General features: G+C 43.1%; 1 protein-coding gene across 3 annotated transcripts in view; it reads right to left on the minus strand.

The window, feature by feature from the left end:
* Positions 1–18,017, minus strand: part of ADGRG6 (adhesion G protein-coupled receptor G6) — a 155,682-nt gene that overhangs the window by 27,782 nt on the left and 109,883 nt on the right. For all 3 annotated transcript variants that reach the window (XM_037843218.1, XM_037843217.1, XM_037843219.1), the window contains 4 exons: positions 9,803–9,930; positions 8,833–9,101; positions 3,428–3,524; positions 863–1,146 (listed from right to left, as the gene is read on the minus strand). In XM_037843218.1, the coding sequence (XP_037699146.1) occupies positions 863–1,146; positions 3,428–3,524; positions 8,833–9,101; positions 9,803–9,930 (778 nt within the window). The remainder of the gene's footprint in view (positions 1–862; positions 1,147–3,427; positions 3,525–8,832; positions 9,102–9,802; positions 9,931–18,017) is intronic.

Genomic DNA, 18,017 nt, shown 5'->3' on the forward strand with positions numbered 1-18,017 from the left:
TTTTCATCAGCTCTTCCTTCTCCAACACCCACGGTTCCATGACCAGCAGTTTCCAGAAAGCCAACAGTACCAACTGCTCAGAAATATTCCACATTAACCACCTCATTCCTTTTAGAGTGTTGGCCTCACGGTGCTCCTGACCATTGGAGTTTTTCCAACAACACGGAGTATATTCGATATCTTAAAGAATATAATTTAATTTTCAAAGAAATAGCACATAATTCACTCAAGCTCGAGAGAGAATTCCTTCACGAAGTTCACTAGTGTACGTGTATGGAATCAGTTATGAAGGTCAGTAACTTGGAAGGAAGTCTTGTGTCTTTGTAGGGAGCAGACAACTGGCAAATGTTTGTTGAACTAACTGCCACATCTCATGGACAGATGAGGGCTCCTGAACCAGAGAGTTGATAGTTACTTGGAAATCCAAGGAGCTAAGGGGTCAAGGTGAGTTGCTTCTGAGCCTGCAGAGTCTAAGAGTTTGAGCCAAGAAGGGTACAGAGGAGCCGTGAAGAGGCCCAACACCCAGCCCACCTGTGAGGGAGGTGAAAGCCGTCTGGGCATCACCTTAACCCCCTGTGGGGCTCTCAGCCAGCCCCTCCCTGTCTGGGATGCACTCACACAGCAAGCTGCATGTTTCCAGCACCCACGTATGCCAGGCACTGCTCTAGATGCTTCGGATACAGCAATGAAAAAAGAGAACAAAACAAAACCTGCATCCCGCCTCATTTACCTGTTCAACCCACCCTGGGCCTGGAACTGTGCTCACCATTTGGAACGGTGATGTAGAAACTGATGCGCGGCGTCCATCCAAAAGCGAGGCTGTTGGCAAACACAGTGAAATTAGAGGTGCTGGCTCTCTTACCTTGCAACGAATTGAAGATGGAGAAGAGGTACATGAAAGGGACCGTCAGGGGCCCCCAGGCGAAGAAGGCGAAGCCCCAGGTCATGCCCAGCAGGAAGGTGAGGCTGACCACGCTGCGCAGGCTGCGCAGGATCTCCTCCCGCAGCGTCCGGCTGCTCCTCTTGCCGTTCCGCCCGCAGATCTGCACCATGACCACAACGAACATGGCCACATTCAGGAGAAACATCACCCCGAAATACCCAGCGCAGGTCACGTAGAACACCACCGGGTCCTGGATCCAACAGCTGGAAAGAAAGAAGATGACGCTCCTGAGACTTCCCGGCTGGGTGCGCACTGCTGCAGGATTCCACGACGGAGACCCTCGCCAAGGCCTTAGAGAGTCACTTCGCTACCGTCCTGGTTCCTTCTTCCCTCTTTCTTTTTCCTTCTTTTTTTTTAGTGACCATCTTAACACCTGGTTATTTAAGTCAACAAGTAAAGGAGAGCAAAGTGGTTTCTTCACCTCTGGCTTGGTGTAGAGACACTCTTTTGATGGGCTCACCCACTCTTTTTAGCTTTCGCCCTTTCTTTTGTGGTTCTGCACCCTGGAGAATAGCAAAGCTAGGTATTCGTTTTCTCAGCCTCCTTGTACTTAGGGGTGCTGTGTGACACTGATCTAGAAAGTGATACGGAAGGAGAAGTCAGCTAAGGGATTCTGGAGAGAGCTATTCCTCAGGCCTGGCTGGCAAGGCCCTCACTCCCTCTCCCACTTCTTACACAAGTGCTCCTTCTGCACCTGCAGCAGAGAATGGGCTGGGAGCTGCCACGTGCTGGCCCTGATGTTTTCAGCCACAAAATCAAAGCCAGAGGTTGCCTGCTTGCATGCATCTTGTCATGTGAGCAAAGTAAATTCCTATGTATTTATTTAAGCCACACAAAATTGTGGGTACCATTACTGCAGACAAAACAATTCCACCAGTTGGGCTGGTGCAGTGAGGCCTTACTCCAGAACTGGGATATTCTTATCACATCTCACACACAGCACTTCTCATTCCCAATTAGAAAGCTTACATTGATTATAGTGGCCTCATGAGCTCAAGGAGGGTACTTGATATTCAGAATGATCAGGTAGCAGATGAAAGTAATTTTAAGATTGTAGCATATGTAAAGTAGACTATAAGTAAATTAATAGATACTGCAATTTGCAGAACCTAATGCCTAATTAATACCTAGAAGTGCTTAGGCACTTCAAAAATTGATGCGCTATTTGATACAATTAAATTATTCTTTAAATTTGAAGAGTGATTAATCATCATGCTGGATTATGTTTTCTGCATTGGAAAGTGCCCTCCCCAGAGGACGGAGCTGCGTCTTGAACAGCTTTGACTCCTAGAACCTTACGTGCTTCCTGGCACAGAGCAAATTCTCAACCATTTGCCAGTGCACAGTAGCTCAGTGTGGTTCTGCAGCATCCTGGAAGTGTTGGCCAACACACTTTCTAAATTCCCTACTGGAACTTATTCCTTGACTTCTACTGGAATATAGCTTATGGTAAAGGCACCGTTTGTTCCTGGAGCTAACCTTTCTTTACACATGGAGGTCCCCCTAGAATCCTGACATTTCAGACCTGGAGCCTTTATTTTCCCCCAGTTTTGGGTGGGTCTTTTATTTCTTTATTAGAGAAGTTGTCGGTTCACAGAATAGTCATGCATAAAATACAGGATTACCATATATCACCCTATTATTAACCTTGCAATGGTGTGGAACATTTGTTACAACTGATGAAAGCACATTTTAATAATTGTCCTATTAACTATAGTCCATGGTTAACTTAGGGTTCACTGTTTGTCCAGTGTAGTTCCATGGATTTTTTTTTTAAAGTTTTCTTTTAGTTACCATATGTACAATCTGACATTTCCTTGGGGGATCTTCTGAGTCCTAGTTTAGAAGTAGAGGAAGGTGAGGCTGCAAGGGCTGTGGCACAGATCAGGTATCGACCGGACGTAAAAGGTGAGCAGTCCCTGAAATGTGCATAGAACAGCAGCAGCACAGCCACATGCTTCTGGAACAAGGTTTTCATTGCTCCGTGATTCATTCAGTCTACAAATACTTTCTGGGAACTTCCTGTGTACTCGATAAAATATGAGATAAAATAGCTGCCAAGAAGAACAATCTAAAAATCCTAGCCTCGATGATCTCATGCTGAAGGGAACTTTCCAAGATTTCAAGAACTCCCCAATTTCTCCGTTCTCTATATTTCTACAGAACACCCTTATTGGCCGTGAGCCACTCATGGCCTGACACTGCCGGTTTTGTCTCTGTGAGTATGTGAGGAGGTGGGAGTGCTATGGAAGTTCCTCTAATAGAACGGGTCTTCTGAGGAAGAGGAGGGCTGGAGACTTCCTCCTAATCCCCCCAGGAGAGACAGAACAATCTTAACGTGGAAAAGCAGCACAGATATTTCAAGCCATTAACCAAATTAACCTGTGAGGGAGCAGGGACCTTGGCAACATTGTGCCAGCTAACTCCAACCCTTTACAACGACACTGATGTTAAAATAAATTCTGAACAAATTTAATTACTTACAATTCATCGCCTTGCTCTTTTCCGTAAGCTTTGTTCCCGTAGACTTCATTTTGTTTTTTGCTCGCCAGAACGACTGACACCACCAAGGCAGGCAACCCTGTTATAAAGAGACCAGGGTGTCAACAACCCATTGCAACTGCTTGGTAAGACTGATAATGGCAAGGAGGAAAAGGGACAAGGGAACACTCTTCATCACAGAATTAAAAGTGCCTTTCAATTGGCATCTTGGTTCAAAACAACAATAAAATGCCCTTCTGTGCCAGTTTGGATATATTATGTTCCCCAAAACAGCCATGATCTTTTAACCCAATCGTAGGGTGGAAACTTTTGATTGAGTGTTTCCATGGAGATGTGGCTCACACAACTATGGGTGAGACCTTTAATTAAATTATGTCCATGGCGGTGCGGACCCCGACCAATCAGGATGGGTCTTGGTTAGTTCACTGGAGTCCTTTAAGAGAGCTCACAGACAGAAGGAGCTCAGAACAGTGAGGGAGACTTATGTTTAGAAATGCTTGGAGATGCAGACAGAAGGATGTTTGGAGACGCTAAGTTAAGAGAGGCTGGTCCAGAGTTTGCTCCAGAGAAGCTAAGAGAGACAAGCCTGGAGACATTTTGGAGAAAGCCATTTTGAAACCAGAAACCAGGAGCAAAGGATCAGCAGATGCCAGCCACGTGCCTTCCCAGATGACAGAGGTTTTCTGGATGCCATTGGCCTGTCTTCAGTGACGGTATCTCTTGTTGATGCCTTAGTTTGGACACTTTAATGCCCATAGAACTGTAAATCTGTAACCTAATAAATCCCTTTTATAAAAGCCAATCCATTTCTGGTATTTGCATGATGGTAGCGTTAGCAAACTGGAACACTCTCCCTGGTGTGGGACATCCAAACTTAATTGGCAATAATAAAAACCTCCTCTTACATGACAGATACTTAAATATTTTTCTCTGCTTACTGGTTCTCAGTAAAAGATCCAGAACCTGATCTAAGCTGAATAAGCACCAATGATGCCTTGTCACTCCACCGGTTCAGGCAGATAAAGAGATAGCAGCTAATTTAGGCTCCTTCTAGATAAAGAAAAAAGTTCTTAGAAAAGGTGGGGGGAAACAAGGGATTACGGTCTTTTCTTTCAAGAGAATCTTAAAGGAATTCCTGTGAGTCTTTCAACAGGGAAATGCCTCACCACCCTAATTCTCCAAAAAATTGTCCTGTCCTTTTAAGGAGCTGTTGAATGCCTCAGAAACGTCTGCTTGCCGTTTAGTCCCACTTCCCTACTGTCATCTGAAACAGAGATTCATGAGGAAGCTTGCGAATGCCTGGTCTGATATGAAACACAGACGTTAGAGTCTGAATTATGAGCCCAGAAGGACCTGCTGGAGCCCCACCCCCAGTCTCTCTGCAGATGGAGCTGGTCAGGAGGAGGTCACGCTGGAGTGGCCGGCCCTGAGTCCAATGTGACTGCGTCCACGTAAGAAGAGGAGAAGAAACAAGAGAGGAGGAAGCCAGCCATGTGCAGATGGAGAAGGAACCCCAAGAACTGCCAGCAGACGACTAGAAACCAGGGGACAGGCATGGAGCACCTTCTTCCTGGAGCCTCCCGGGAGCAGAGCCCTCTGACACCTTGGTTTTGGACTTTCCAGCCTCCAGAGCTGGGAGGTAACACATTCCAATTCCTCGAGCCACCTAGATTGTGGAAACTTGTCACAGCAGCCACGGGAAGCAAAGATCCCAGCTAAAGAGAGGAGCTGATCAGAAGATTCCAGACGGACTAACAGCCATCCGAGGGTGGCTGAGGGCTCATGCCAAGAAGCTCAAGGCAAGGATTTTCTCAATATTCTGGTTGCACACACAAAACTAGTGTTACTTCTCTCATCTCCAAGACACAGCACGGGGCTGCATAGAGCAGAGCTAAGGGCCGACCTGATGCTCCGAGGCTTCACGGAAATGCATCCCTGCCTGCCAGCTGCTGCTTCTCGCGCTGTGGGTTGGGGCTGGGCAGAGGAACTAGGTTTGTGGGCTCAGGAGCCAGGGATTTTCCTTTCCTGTTTTAAAAATACAGTTCTCTAAGATGGCGGCATAGAGAGGAGTGGAAGCTAGTTAGTCCCCCTGGAACAACTAATAAAAAACCAGGAACAACTAGTAAATAATCCAGAATAACTGCAGGGGGACAAACATGACCATCCACTCATCATACACCAGCCTGAATTGGGAGGAATCCCCGAGACTGCAGCATAAAATCTGTAAGTAAAAACTGCAGATCCAAGCCAGGAGCCCCCTACCCCCATGGCCCGAACTGCAACACCTTGTGGTGCTAGAGAGCCCCTCTCTCTCAGCAAGTGAATATAGCTCAGCTGAGATTCAACTGTGGTTTTAATTAGTGAGTGTGAACTGCTCACTATGAGCTACAAATCACCAACAAGCAGACAGGGGCTTTGGGTGACAACTGACCTTGGAGAGCCAGAGGGTCACTGCAGACTAGCCCTGAAGGGGACTTTCAGTCCCTGTTTCGGCTCAGTGGAGAAAGCCTCAGCCATTTTCAGTTCCAAGTGCTCTGACCCAGACAAGGGTGGAGATACTACACGCAGAGAGAGACCACTGAAATGCTAATGACCTCCCCCTAGGGAGTCTATCTTCTCTAAGAGAAAAGGGGTGGGGCCCAGCTCTAGTACCTGCCTTCCATTCAGAACCAGACCCCTGAGGCATCAGAGGGTGCATCAATCTTCTAAGACACACCCTCAGGAAAACCAGATACTGAATATTCCTTCCTTCTGGGACCTGAGCCTGTTCTGGTCTGGGAAAACCTGATTGGGGTAACCAAGGAAACCATGCCTAGACAACAGAAAACTACAACCTACACTAAGAAAAACAAAGTTATGGCCCAGTCAAAGGAACAAACTTACACTTCAACTGAGACACAGGAATTGAAACAACTAATAATAAGTCAATTCAAAAAGTTTAGGGAAGATATGGTAAAAGAGATGAACCGTATAATGAAACCGTATACATAAGGTAGAAATTGAAAGTTCAAAAAAAACAACTGGCAGAATCTATGGAAATGAAAGGCACAACACAAGAGATAAAAGACACAATGGAAGCATACAACAGCAGATCTCAAGAGGCAGAAGAAAACACTCAGGAACTGGAGAACAAGGCACCTGAAAGCCTACACACAAAAGAACAGATAGAGAAAAGAATGGAAAAATGCAAGCAAGGTCTCTGGGAACTTAGGGACAAAGCAGAAAGCAAGAATGTACATGTCATGGGTGTCCCAGAAGGAGAAGAAAAGGAAAAAGTCGCAGAAGCAATAATAGAGGAAATAATCAATGAAAATTTCCCATTTCTTATGAAAGACATAAAATTACAGATCCAAGAAGCACAGCATACCCCAAACAGAAAAGATCTGAATAGGCCTTCACCAAGATACTTAATAATCAGATTATCAAATGTCAAAGATAAAGAGAGAATCCTGAAAGCAGCAAGAGAAAAGCTATCCATCACATACAAAGGAAGCTGGTAAGACTATGTGCAGATTTCTCAACAGAAACCATGGAGGCAAGAAGGAATTGGGGTGATATATTTAAGACACTGGAAGAGAAAAACCACCAACCAAGAATCCTATATCCGGCAAAACTGTCCTTCAAATATGAGGGAGAGCTTAAACCTGCTCTATAGGAAACACTAAAGGAAGCACTGCAGACAGAAAGGAAAAGACAGGAGTGAGAGGTTTGGAAGACAATTTTGGTAGATAGTAGCACAGCAATGTAAGTACACTGACCAAAGATGACTGTGAGTATGGTTGAAAGAGGGAGGCTGGGACCATATGGGACACCAGAACAAAAGACGAACAATAAAGACTGGGACTGCATAACTCAGGGAAACCTAGGGTGCTCAACGATTGTAATAAAAGGTACAAATATGTTTTTATATGAGGTAGAACAAATGAATGTCAATACTGCAAGGTGTTAAAAATAGGGTGGGATTGGGGGGAAAATACAATCAGTGCAAACTAGAGACTATAATTAACAGAAACATTGTATTAGTCTTCCTTTAATGCAACAAAGGCAATATACAAAAGCTAAGTGCATATGGGGGGTGGGGAAATAAGGGAAGGGTAGGGGACTCCTGGCATTGGTGATGTTGTCTGACTCTTTATTCCACTTCAGGTTAATGCTATCTTTCCTTTTGTTGCCTTCTAGCTATCAAGTTTTGGTTTTTTGTTTGTTTGTTTGTTTGTTTTTTCTTTCTCTTTTTTCTTTTGCCTCTCTGCCTTCTTTGACTCTTCCTCCGTCTTTGTGGAAGAAATGGAGATGTCCTTATATAGATAGTGGTGATGGTGGTGAATACATAAATATGTGACTATACAGGGAACCAATGATTGTTTACTAAGGATGGAATGTATGGTGTGTGAACAAAACCATCTTAAAAGAAATGGGTTGATGAAGAAATCTTGAGGGCGCTATATTGAGTGAAATAAGACAGACACATAAAGGCAAATATTGCAGGGTCTCACTGATATGAACTAGTTATAATATGTAAACTCATAGACATGAAATATAAGTTACCAGGATATAGAAATGAGGCTAAAGAATGGGGAGTAGTTGCTTATTATGAGCAGAATGTTCAACTAGGATGAACTTAAACGTTTGGAAAAGGACAGAGGTGATGGTAGCACATTGTGAGAATAACTAACAGTGCTGAAAGGTGTGTGAAGGTGGTGGAAAGGGGAAGCTCAGAGTCACATACGTCACCAGAAGGAATACTGGAGGTTAAAAGATGGAAATGTATAAAACAGTGAATCTTTGTGGTGGACAATGTCTGTGATTAACTATGCAAATATTAGAAATCTCTTGCATGAACTAGAAAAAATGTATGACACTATACTGAAGTTAATAATAGAGAGGCATATAGGGAAAAATATATACATATGCAAACTATATACTACAGTTAGTAGTATTTTAACATTCTTTCATCAACAGTAACAAATGTGCTATACCAAAACAATGAACCAATAGTGGAGGGGGGCGTGGGTAGGGGTATGGGAGGATCCGAGTTTACTTTTTTTTGTCTTTATTTCTTTTCTGGCGTAATGAAAATGTTCTAAAAATTGAAAAAAAATTGTGTTGATGGATGCACAGCTGTATGATGGTACCATGGGCAATTGATTGTACTCTTTGGATCTTTGGATAGTTATATGGTATGTGAACAATCTCAGTAAAATAAATAAAATAAAATACAGTTCCGAGGCTGCCCCTTCCTGGGGATACAGGCATCCAGTGCACATCATTTGCGATTGTGAAGTTTCTCCTGGCAGGGCAGGTCTTTCAAAAGGAGGATTTTCCTACGAGACTCGGGCAACTTTCTTGATAGAGGAAACACTATCATCCACACACTCGGGGAGGCTTACCCCAGCCAATGATGCAGAACTTGAGTATGTACCGATGGATGTAAGTGTTGAAGACTTTGACCAGGGCGATGTACATATGAATCGCTTCGAGCCCCATCCAGGTAAAGGTGGCCAGCAGGAAGAAGTGCAGGAGGGCGGCCACGGCCGTGCACAGCCCCTCCACCTGCAGCGAGGTCACCCAGCCGTCCAGCAGGAAGAGCAGGTTCAGAAACAGCAGCGCCGTGCTCAGGTTCATCAGGATTTTGGAGGGATAATCCCTGCGCAGCTTTCTGCAAAGGGGAGAAAGAAGGACAGGGAGGACCAACATCGTAAATCAGTCTTTAAAGCTGACGTTGTAGTGTACATCTTGTTCAGCTCTGCAGGAGACGGGTGGCACTGCCCACATAATATAGTCCCACTAGGAGAAGGGCCAACGAGGTTATGAGTCTTTGGCACGTCATAAAGATTTTAAACTTAATTTATTTCAAAACTCTTTCCCATTGTTTAGAAAATTACCAGTTGGGTTGAACAGACCGATTTTTTTTAATCTAAAAAAAATTCCAAACTTGTAAAAATGATATTTTTGTTTTCAAAAAATTTCCCTAAAATTTCTTGCAATTTCTTGAGTTTTAATAATTAGGGATTCTTTTTTTATATCCTGTTTGAGGACTCATTATATAAGATATGTGAAGCAAATATTTTCATCTTTTAGAATGCAAAAAGTATTTTATACAACTTTTATTTGCTACCTGTCAGACATCTCTAACAGTTTTGACTGCATTTTGTAAAGAGAAATCGTGTCATTATAAATTAGGATTCTATAGCCGGAAAATTCATGTGGCACAATATATTCTATGGAAACCTGAACATTAAGATCGAAACACCCTATATGATTCATGAAGTAGACGAACGCTTCTCATCGTTGAGGCTATTTTGTTACTCCCATTTGGAACAGTTAGCACTGGGTCTGGCAGAGAGAAAAAATACTCACTCAAAAGCGACATACGTCAGGAGTGTCACCGCCGCGAAGATGGCAGATACCCCACAGCCGACGTAGCTGATAAAGGTGAGCACCCTGGTGTGCCTGGTGTCCATCTGGGGGGTGGCTCCCTGGAGGTCCTGCAGAGTGAGAAGCAGCTGAAAGCGCGCTCCCAGGTCTCGGGAGAGCAGCTGGCTCACCAGGAGCACTCTGTCCTCAGGGTGGAGCACACCTGGTGAAGCCAGTGGGAATGCACGTGGATCACCCAGGAAAGGCAAGTGCAGCATTGAGGGACTGCACTGTTTTTGTATCATCACCTTGTCACCCAAGTTCCTTCCACCCCAGAACAACCAGAAGAGAAAAACCACCAGGTGTCCTCAGCGGAAACTGGGGAGGAGGGGGCTGCCTTGAAGTGTGAATTATCGGGGCCATCTGAACGCATGCAGGGCCAGGAGCAGGACATGAATGAGGCCACTGTGACTGTCTAAGGCCTTGGCCCCTTGGAGCCTGGCACGGTGGGGAGGGGCTGGGCCGGGGCCGGCCAGGGACAGTGGCTCTGTGGCCCTAAGGTGGAGCTCAGGCTCCTGCTCATGGTCACATCAGAGCTTGGTACGTGTGGGATGGGGCAGCCTTTGTTTTTCATAAATGAGGAACATGGAAAACTTTTGGACCACAGATTTGTGTTCCCTACAGACCCGAAAGTGTTGGGAGTTGATGGGGGAGGACAAGTACACACTGTTCAGCCTCTTACTAGCAAGTATGGATTTCGTGCTTCTGGGACAGCTTGCCAGGGTTGGAGCTGTTGGAAAAGCTTTCTTTGCTCCCTCATGGCTGCTCACTACCCCGTCTCTGGGTACGCGGGACTTCTTTGGGGGCAGGGCACTCCCCAGATGGGAGCCCTGGGTTCACTGGGGCCTGCCCTCGGAGGACACCCAGGACGTCTCTTGGTAATGGAGGCTTTGGGAGGGAGGGACTGGGTGGGGATGAATCCCCGGGTGAGACCCGGCACTCAGCTCATGCTGGGGAGGAAGGCACCTCCCTAATGCAGAGGTCTGAGAAGGGGCCTTCGTGCAGGACAGACTCACTCCAGCAGGAGCATCCAGTTTAAACTTTTAGGTCTTAAATTATGAAAAAATAACATTTTTATTACATTTCATAAGCTTTTCATGATATGCTTTAATTGTCTTTAATTTACACCAAAATGTCAATAACTTCTGCTAGGCCTCCAGTAAGGGTTTGTATGTGTGCATGCGTGCATGTGTGTGTGTATGGATTATGTGTGTTGTGTGACTGGGTGTGTGTATGTCTCTGTGTGTGTGTGTATGTGTGCATGCAGGTGTACTGTGTTAGGTGTGTGTGCATGTGTGCATGTGGGTGTCTGTGTGTTTTGTGGGCAGTGTGTGCGTGTGAAATGAAGAAAGGGGCTCCATCCTGGTGTGGCTTGTGGTAACTGATGTGGGAACTGCCCTCGGGACGTGGCCATCGTGCTTAGTGGCCAAGTTCAGCAGGAGCAGGGGCTCAGAGTCAGGCAGGCACCCCCCACCCTCTGGAATCCCTGAATCCCTGGGAGGACACGGCCCCCATGGGCCACGGGATGGGCCGAGTCATAACCCCGTGGTGGGCAGACACTGCCTCGGCTGACACTCGAGTCCTCCAGGATTTCACTGCCTGGAGACAGATCACAGTTTTGGAGGGCAGAGGGGGGACTGCAGCTGCCTTTTCAGAAGGGCTGGGGCTCCTCCCTCGGCGAGGCTGCTGACTTGCAGCCACAGTCAAAAATATAAATTAAGTCACATTTACCGACACATGTGTACACACGTCTCAGGTTGTTTTGCACTTTCAGAGAATGAAGAACATGAAAATATTTATTCCTCTGCACCAGCCAACATGGAAATGTAGTAATATTAAAAATACAGAAATAGGTGTTACTACAAAGAAACACAGCGGAGGGCATTAAATACTTTATACATTTGTAGATTGAATGATATATTTATGAGCAGGGGACATAATTTCATTAGCTTCTCAGATGGTAACTGTGTCACAGGCCAATGCAGACACTCAGAATATCCTGTACAAGTAAAGAAAGAGTCTGTAATTCAAGAAAGACTCAGTGAAATCTTGGTGGTCTGGAAAAGCTGAACAGATACGGGCACATTGCCAGAAAGGTTAAACTCTGGAAAGTTTTTCTCCCAGGAGTTATAATCCCACAAAAGCAGCCAAGGTAGAAAATTGAAGGCTATTACTAAAAATGCTTATCTTTATAGACATGTAAAACTAACCATATAATCAGATGGCAACAGAGAAAGAAACAAGTAAGGCAAACTTCATAATAAAATATTAACAATATGTGAAGAAACTGGCCATTCAAAGTTATGGGAAGCCAAGCTCTGACTGTGTGTAACCCAGTTATGAGTAGTGAATTTTGGTACCATTATCTGATATTTCATTATCTAATATTTGACTTAAAACACATGCAGTGAGAGGCTTCCAGAAGATAGTGCTTAGGAGAGATAGGGCAAAAAAACATCTCCATGAAAAATACTAGATAAAAGACAGAAAGTGACCCAGAACACCAGTTCCAGAGATGCACCAGCTGGACAATGTCTGCTAAATCCACAGGGACCGTCCACCTGGTGAAACTGGGGGTCTGCATTCTGAAACGAGTGAGTAAGCCTGCTGAATAACCAGCAGCCATGCAGCAGTCTGGGGAAACCGTGGGATGGTGTTTGGTGTCAGACTAGCTTAAAAAACCCAAAAGTGGCTGCAGATACGGCAGCAAGAACTGCATAGTGAAGCGCGGCAGGAACTGTGTCCCCACAACCCATGGACACGCCTCAATATCTGGCATGGACGATAGACTTACGCTCACCCGCTGCTAACTGTCTCAGAGCTAGAAAGGCAGAGGTCAGCCAAAAGGGGAAAATAACTATGCCCCTTGCAGCCATCTTCCCAGCGGGCTGGGAATACTCCTGCCTGGCACTGGCACCACAGCCCAGAGCTGCACCAAACAACCCAGTACGATGGGAAGTGTTTCCAGCAACACGCACACATGCCCCAATATATGACGGGGATGATAGCCTTTTTTGCACCTGCAGCTAACTGTCCTGGAGCTAGGAAGGTGGAGGGGTGCGAAAAGAGGGAAATTAACATGCCCCACACAGCCATCCTTTCAGCAGGCGGGGAATGCCCCTACTCGGCCCTGCAGTCCAGAACTTCCCTTAGGGGACAGTGCTCACCTGTGATCTAGCACGGCCTTTCCTTAGCAGAGGCCCTGGGAGGGCACAGCTTGGAAGAGGGACCCACTCGGAAGTCCCAGGGACCATATGCCAAGGACTTGTGGGTCAGTGGCAGAAACAAACTGTGGCGAGACTGAACTGAAGGTTTAGACTCTTGCAACAAATTGAAATCTCCAGGATCACCTGGGAGGTTTGATTATGAAAGCCACCCTCCCTCCCTAACCCCTCAGACACACGCCCCACATTCAGGGCAGGCAGCACCAACTACACACGCAAACTTAGTGCACTAATTGAACTCCCACAGGATTCAGACCACCACTCACCACAAAGACAAAGTTGGGGAGAACTGGCTTGAGGTGAATAGGTGGCTCACGGATGCCACATGCTGGTTATTTAGAGAAAGTGTACTCCACCAAGCTGTAGATCTGACAAACTAGAGATAAGTGTTTGAATAAGTCTACATATCCTAAAAGAACCCTATCAAGTAAAGCAAATGCCAAGAGGCCAAAAACAACAGAAAATTTTAAAGCATATGAAGAAATCAGATGATATGGATAACCCAAACCCAAACACCCAAATCAAAAGATCAAAGGAGACACAGTACTTGGAGCAATTAATCAAAGAACTAAAGACAGTGAGAGCATGGCACAGGATATAAAAGACATGAAGAAGACCCTGGAAGAGCATAAAGACAAAATTGCAAGAGTAAATTAAAAAAATAGACGATCTTGTGGAAATAAAAGAAACTGTCGACCAAATTAAAAAGATTCTGATACTCATAGTACAAGATTCAAGGAAGCTGAAGAGTGAATTGGCAACCTCAAAGATGACAGAAAGGAAAATGAAAGAACAAAATAAAGAATGGGGAAAAATAAAAAAAATTGAAATGGACCTCAGGGATATGATAGATCATATAAAACATCCAAATATAAGAGTCATTGATGTTCCAGAAGGGGAAGAGAAGGGTAAAGGACTAGGAGTAGTATTCAAAGAAATTCTTCGGGAAAACTTCCCAAACCTTCTAAACAACATAAATACACAAATCATAAATGCCCAGCAAACTCCAAATAGAATAAATCCAAATAAACCTACTCTGAGACATATTCTGATCAGATTGTCAAATACAGAAGGGAAGAAGCAAGTTCTGAAAGCAGCAAGAGAAAAGCAATTCACCACATACAAAGGAAACAGCATAAGATTAAGTAGTAACTGCCAGGGGCCGCCATGGACATGAGAAAGCAGTGGCATGACATATTTAAAATTCTGAGAGAGAAAAATTACCAAAAAAGAATTCTTCATCCATCAAAGCTCCACTTCAAATTCGATGCAGAGCTTAAATTTTTCACAAACAAATGCTAAGAGAGTTTGCTAACAAGAGACCTGCCCTACTTGAGACAGTAAAGAAAGCCCTACTGACAGAGAAACAAAGAAAGGAGAGATATGGTGAAAGGTTCAGTACTAAAGAGATTCAGTATGGGTACATTAAAGGACATTAAGAGAGAGAGGGAAAAATATATCTGACAAACATAAACCAAAGGATAGGATGGCTGATTCAAGAAATGCCTTCACAGTAATAACGTTGAATGTAAATGGGCTAAACTCCCCAATTAAAAGATATAGATTCGCAGAATGGATCAAAAAATATGAACCATCAATATGTTGCATACAAGAGACTCATCTTAGACACAGGGACACAAAGAAATTGAAAGTGAAAGGATGGAAAAATATTTCATGCAAGCTATAGTCAAAAGAAAGCAGGAGTAGCAATATTAATCTCAGATAAAATAGACTTTAAATGCAAGGATGTTATAAGAGACAAAGAAGGCCACTACATACTAATAAAAGGGGCAATTCAACAAGAAGAAATAACAAATCATAAATGTTTATGCACCCAATTAAGATGCCACAAAATACATGAGACAAACACTGGCAAAACTAAAGGAAGAAATAGGTGTTTACACAATAATTGTAGGAGACTTCAACACGTCACTCTCTCCTACAGATAGATCAACCAGACAGAAGACCAATAAGGAAATTGAAAACTTAAACAATCTGATAAATGAATTGGATTTAACAGACATATATAGAACATTACATCCCAAATCACCAGGATACACATTCTTCTCTAGTGCTCATGGAACTTTCTCCAGAATAGATCATATGCTGGGACATAAAACAAGCCTCAATAAATTTTTAAAAAATTGAAATTATTGAAAGCACATTCTCTGACCACAATGGAGTACAATTAGAAGTCAATAACCATCAGAGACTTAGAAAATTCACAAATACCTGGAAGTTAAACAACACGCTCCTAAACAATCAGTGGATTAAAGAAGAACTAGCAAGATAAACTGCTAAATACATAGAGACAAATGAAAATGAGAATACAACATGTCAAAACCTATGGGATGCAGCAAAGGTGGTACTGAGGGGGAAATTTATAGCACTAAATGCATACAGCAAAAAGGAAGAAAGAGCTAAAATCAAAGAACTAATGGAGCAACTGAAGAAGCTAGAAAATTAACAGCAAACTAATCCTAAACTAAGTAGAAGTAAAGAAACAACAAGGATTAAAGCAAAAATAAATGACATAGAGAACAAAAAAAAAAAAAAATGAGAGAATAAATAACACCAAAAGTTGGTTCTTTGAGAAGATCAAGAAGATTGACAAGCCCCTAGCTAGACTGACAAAATCAAAAAGAGAGAAGACCCATATAAACAAAATAATGAATGAGAAAGGTAACATTACTGCAGATCCCAAAGAAATTAAAAAATTATAAGAGGATACTATGAAAAACTGTATGCTAACAAACTGGATAGAGGAAATGGACAATTTCCTGGAAACATATGAACAACCTAGACTGACCAGAGAAGAAACAGAAGACCACAACCAACCAATCACAAGCAGAGATCCAATCAGTCATCAAAAAGCTTCCCACAAATAAATGCTCAGGGCCAGATGGCTTCACAGGGGAATTCCACCAAACTTTCCAAAAAGAACTGACACCAATCTTACTTAAACTCTTTCAAAACATTGAAGAAAATGGAACACTACCTCACAGATTTTATGAAGCTAACATCAATCTAATACCGAAACCAGGCAAAGATGCCACAAAAAGGAAAACTACAGGCCAATCTCCCTAATGAATATAGACGCAAAAATTCTCAACAAAATACTTGCAAATCAAATCCAAAGACACATTAAAAAAATCATACACCATGAACAAGTGGGGTTCATTCCAGGCATGCAAGGATGGTTCAACATAAGAAAATCAATGTATTACAATACATTAACAAATCAAAAGAGAAAAACCAAATGATTGTCTCAATAGATGCTGAAAAAGCATTCAACAAAATTCAACATTCCTTATTGATAAAAACTCTTCAAAAGGTAGGAATTGAAGGAAACTTCCTCAATATGATAAAGAACATATATGAAAAACCCACAGCCAGCATAGTACTCAATGGCGAGAGACTGAAAGCCTTCCCTCTAAGATCAGGAACAAGACAAGGATGCCCGCTGTCACCACTGTTATTCAACATTGTGCTGGAAGTGCTAGCCAGGGCAATCCAGCAAAACAAAGAAAGAAAAGGCATCCAAATTGGAAAGGAAGAAGTAAAACTGTCATTATTTGCAGATGATATGATCTTATATCTGGAAAACTCTGAGAAATTGATGATACAGCTACTAGAGCTAATAAACAAATTTAGCAAAGTAGCGGGATACAAGATTAATGCACATAAGTCAGTAATGTTTCTATATGCTAGAAATGAGTGATGTGAAGAGACACTCAAGAAAAAGATAACATTTTCAATAGCAACTAAAAAAATCAAGTACCTAGGAATAAACTTAACCAAAGATGTAAAAGACCTATATAAAGAAAACTATATAACTCTACTAAAAGAAATAGAAAGGGACCTCAAAAGAGGAAAAATATTCCATGTTCATGGATAGGAAGGCCAAATGTCATTAAGATGTCAGTTCTACCCAAACTCATCTACAGATTCAATGCAATCCCAATCAAAATTCCAACAACCTACTTTGCAGACTTGGAAGAGCTAGCTATCAAATTTATTTGGAAAGGGAAGTTGCCTTGAATTGCTAAAAACACTCTAAAAAAGAAAAATGAAGTGGGAGGGCTTACACTCCCTGACTTTGAAGCTTATTATAAAGCCACAGTAGTCAAAACAGCATGGTACTGGCAGAAAGACAGACACATTGATCAATAGAATCGAACTGAGAATTCAGAGATAGACCCCTAGATCTATGGCTGACTGATCTTTGATAAGGCCCCCAAAGCCACTGAACTGGGACATAACAGTCTTTTCAACAATGAGGCTGGGAGAGTTGGATATCCATATCCAAAAGAATGAAAGAGGACTTCCACCTCACACCCTACACAAAAATTAACTCAAAGTGGATCAAAGACCTCAATATAAAAGACAGTACCATAAAACTCCTAGAAGATAATGTAGGGAACATCTTTAAGACCTTGTATTAGACCTTACACCCAAAGCACAAGCAACGAAAGGAAAAATAAATAAATGGGAACTCCTCAAACTTAGAAGTTTCTGTATCCCAAAGGAATTTGTCAAAAAGATTAAGAGGCAGCCAACTCAATGGGAAAAAAATTTTGGAAACCATGTATCTGACAAAAGACCGAGATCTTCCATATATAAAGAAATCCTACAACTCAATGACAATAGTACAGACAGCCCAATTATAAAATGGGCAAAAGATATGAAAAGACAGTTCTCTGAAGAGGAAATACAAATGGCCAAGAAACACCTGAAAAAATGTTCAGCTTTGGTAGCTATTACAGAGATGCAGATTAAGACCACAAGATACCATCTCACACCAATTGGAATGGCTGCCATTAGACAAACAAGAAACTAAAAATGCTGGAGGGGATGTGGAGAAATTGGAACTCTTATTCATTGTTGGTGGGACTGTATAATGATTCAGCCACTCTGGAAGACAGTCTGGCGGT

This window comes from Choloepus didactylus, chromosome 7 (assembly GCF_015220235.1).
Source record: "Choloepus didactylus isolate mChoDid1 chromosome 7, mChoDid1.pri, whole genome shotgun sequence".
Classification (NCBI taxonomy): domain Eukaryota; kingdom Metazoa; phylum Chordata; class Mammalia; order Pilosa; family Megalonychidae; genus Choloepus; species Choloepus didactylus.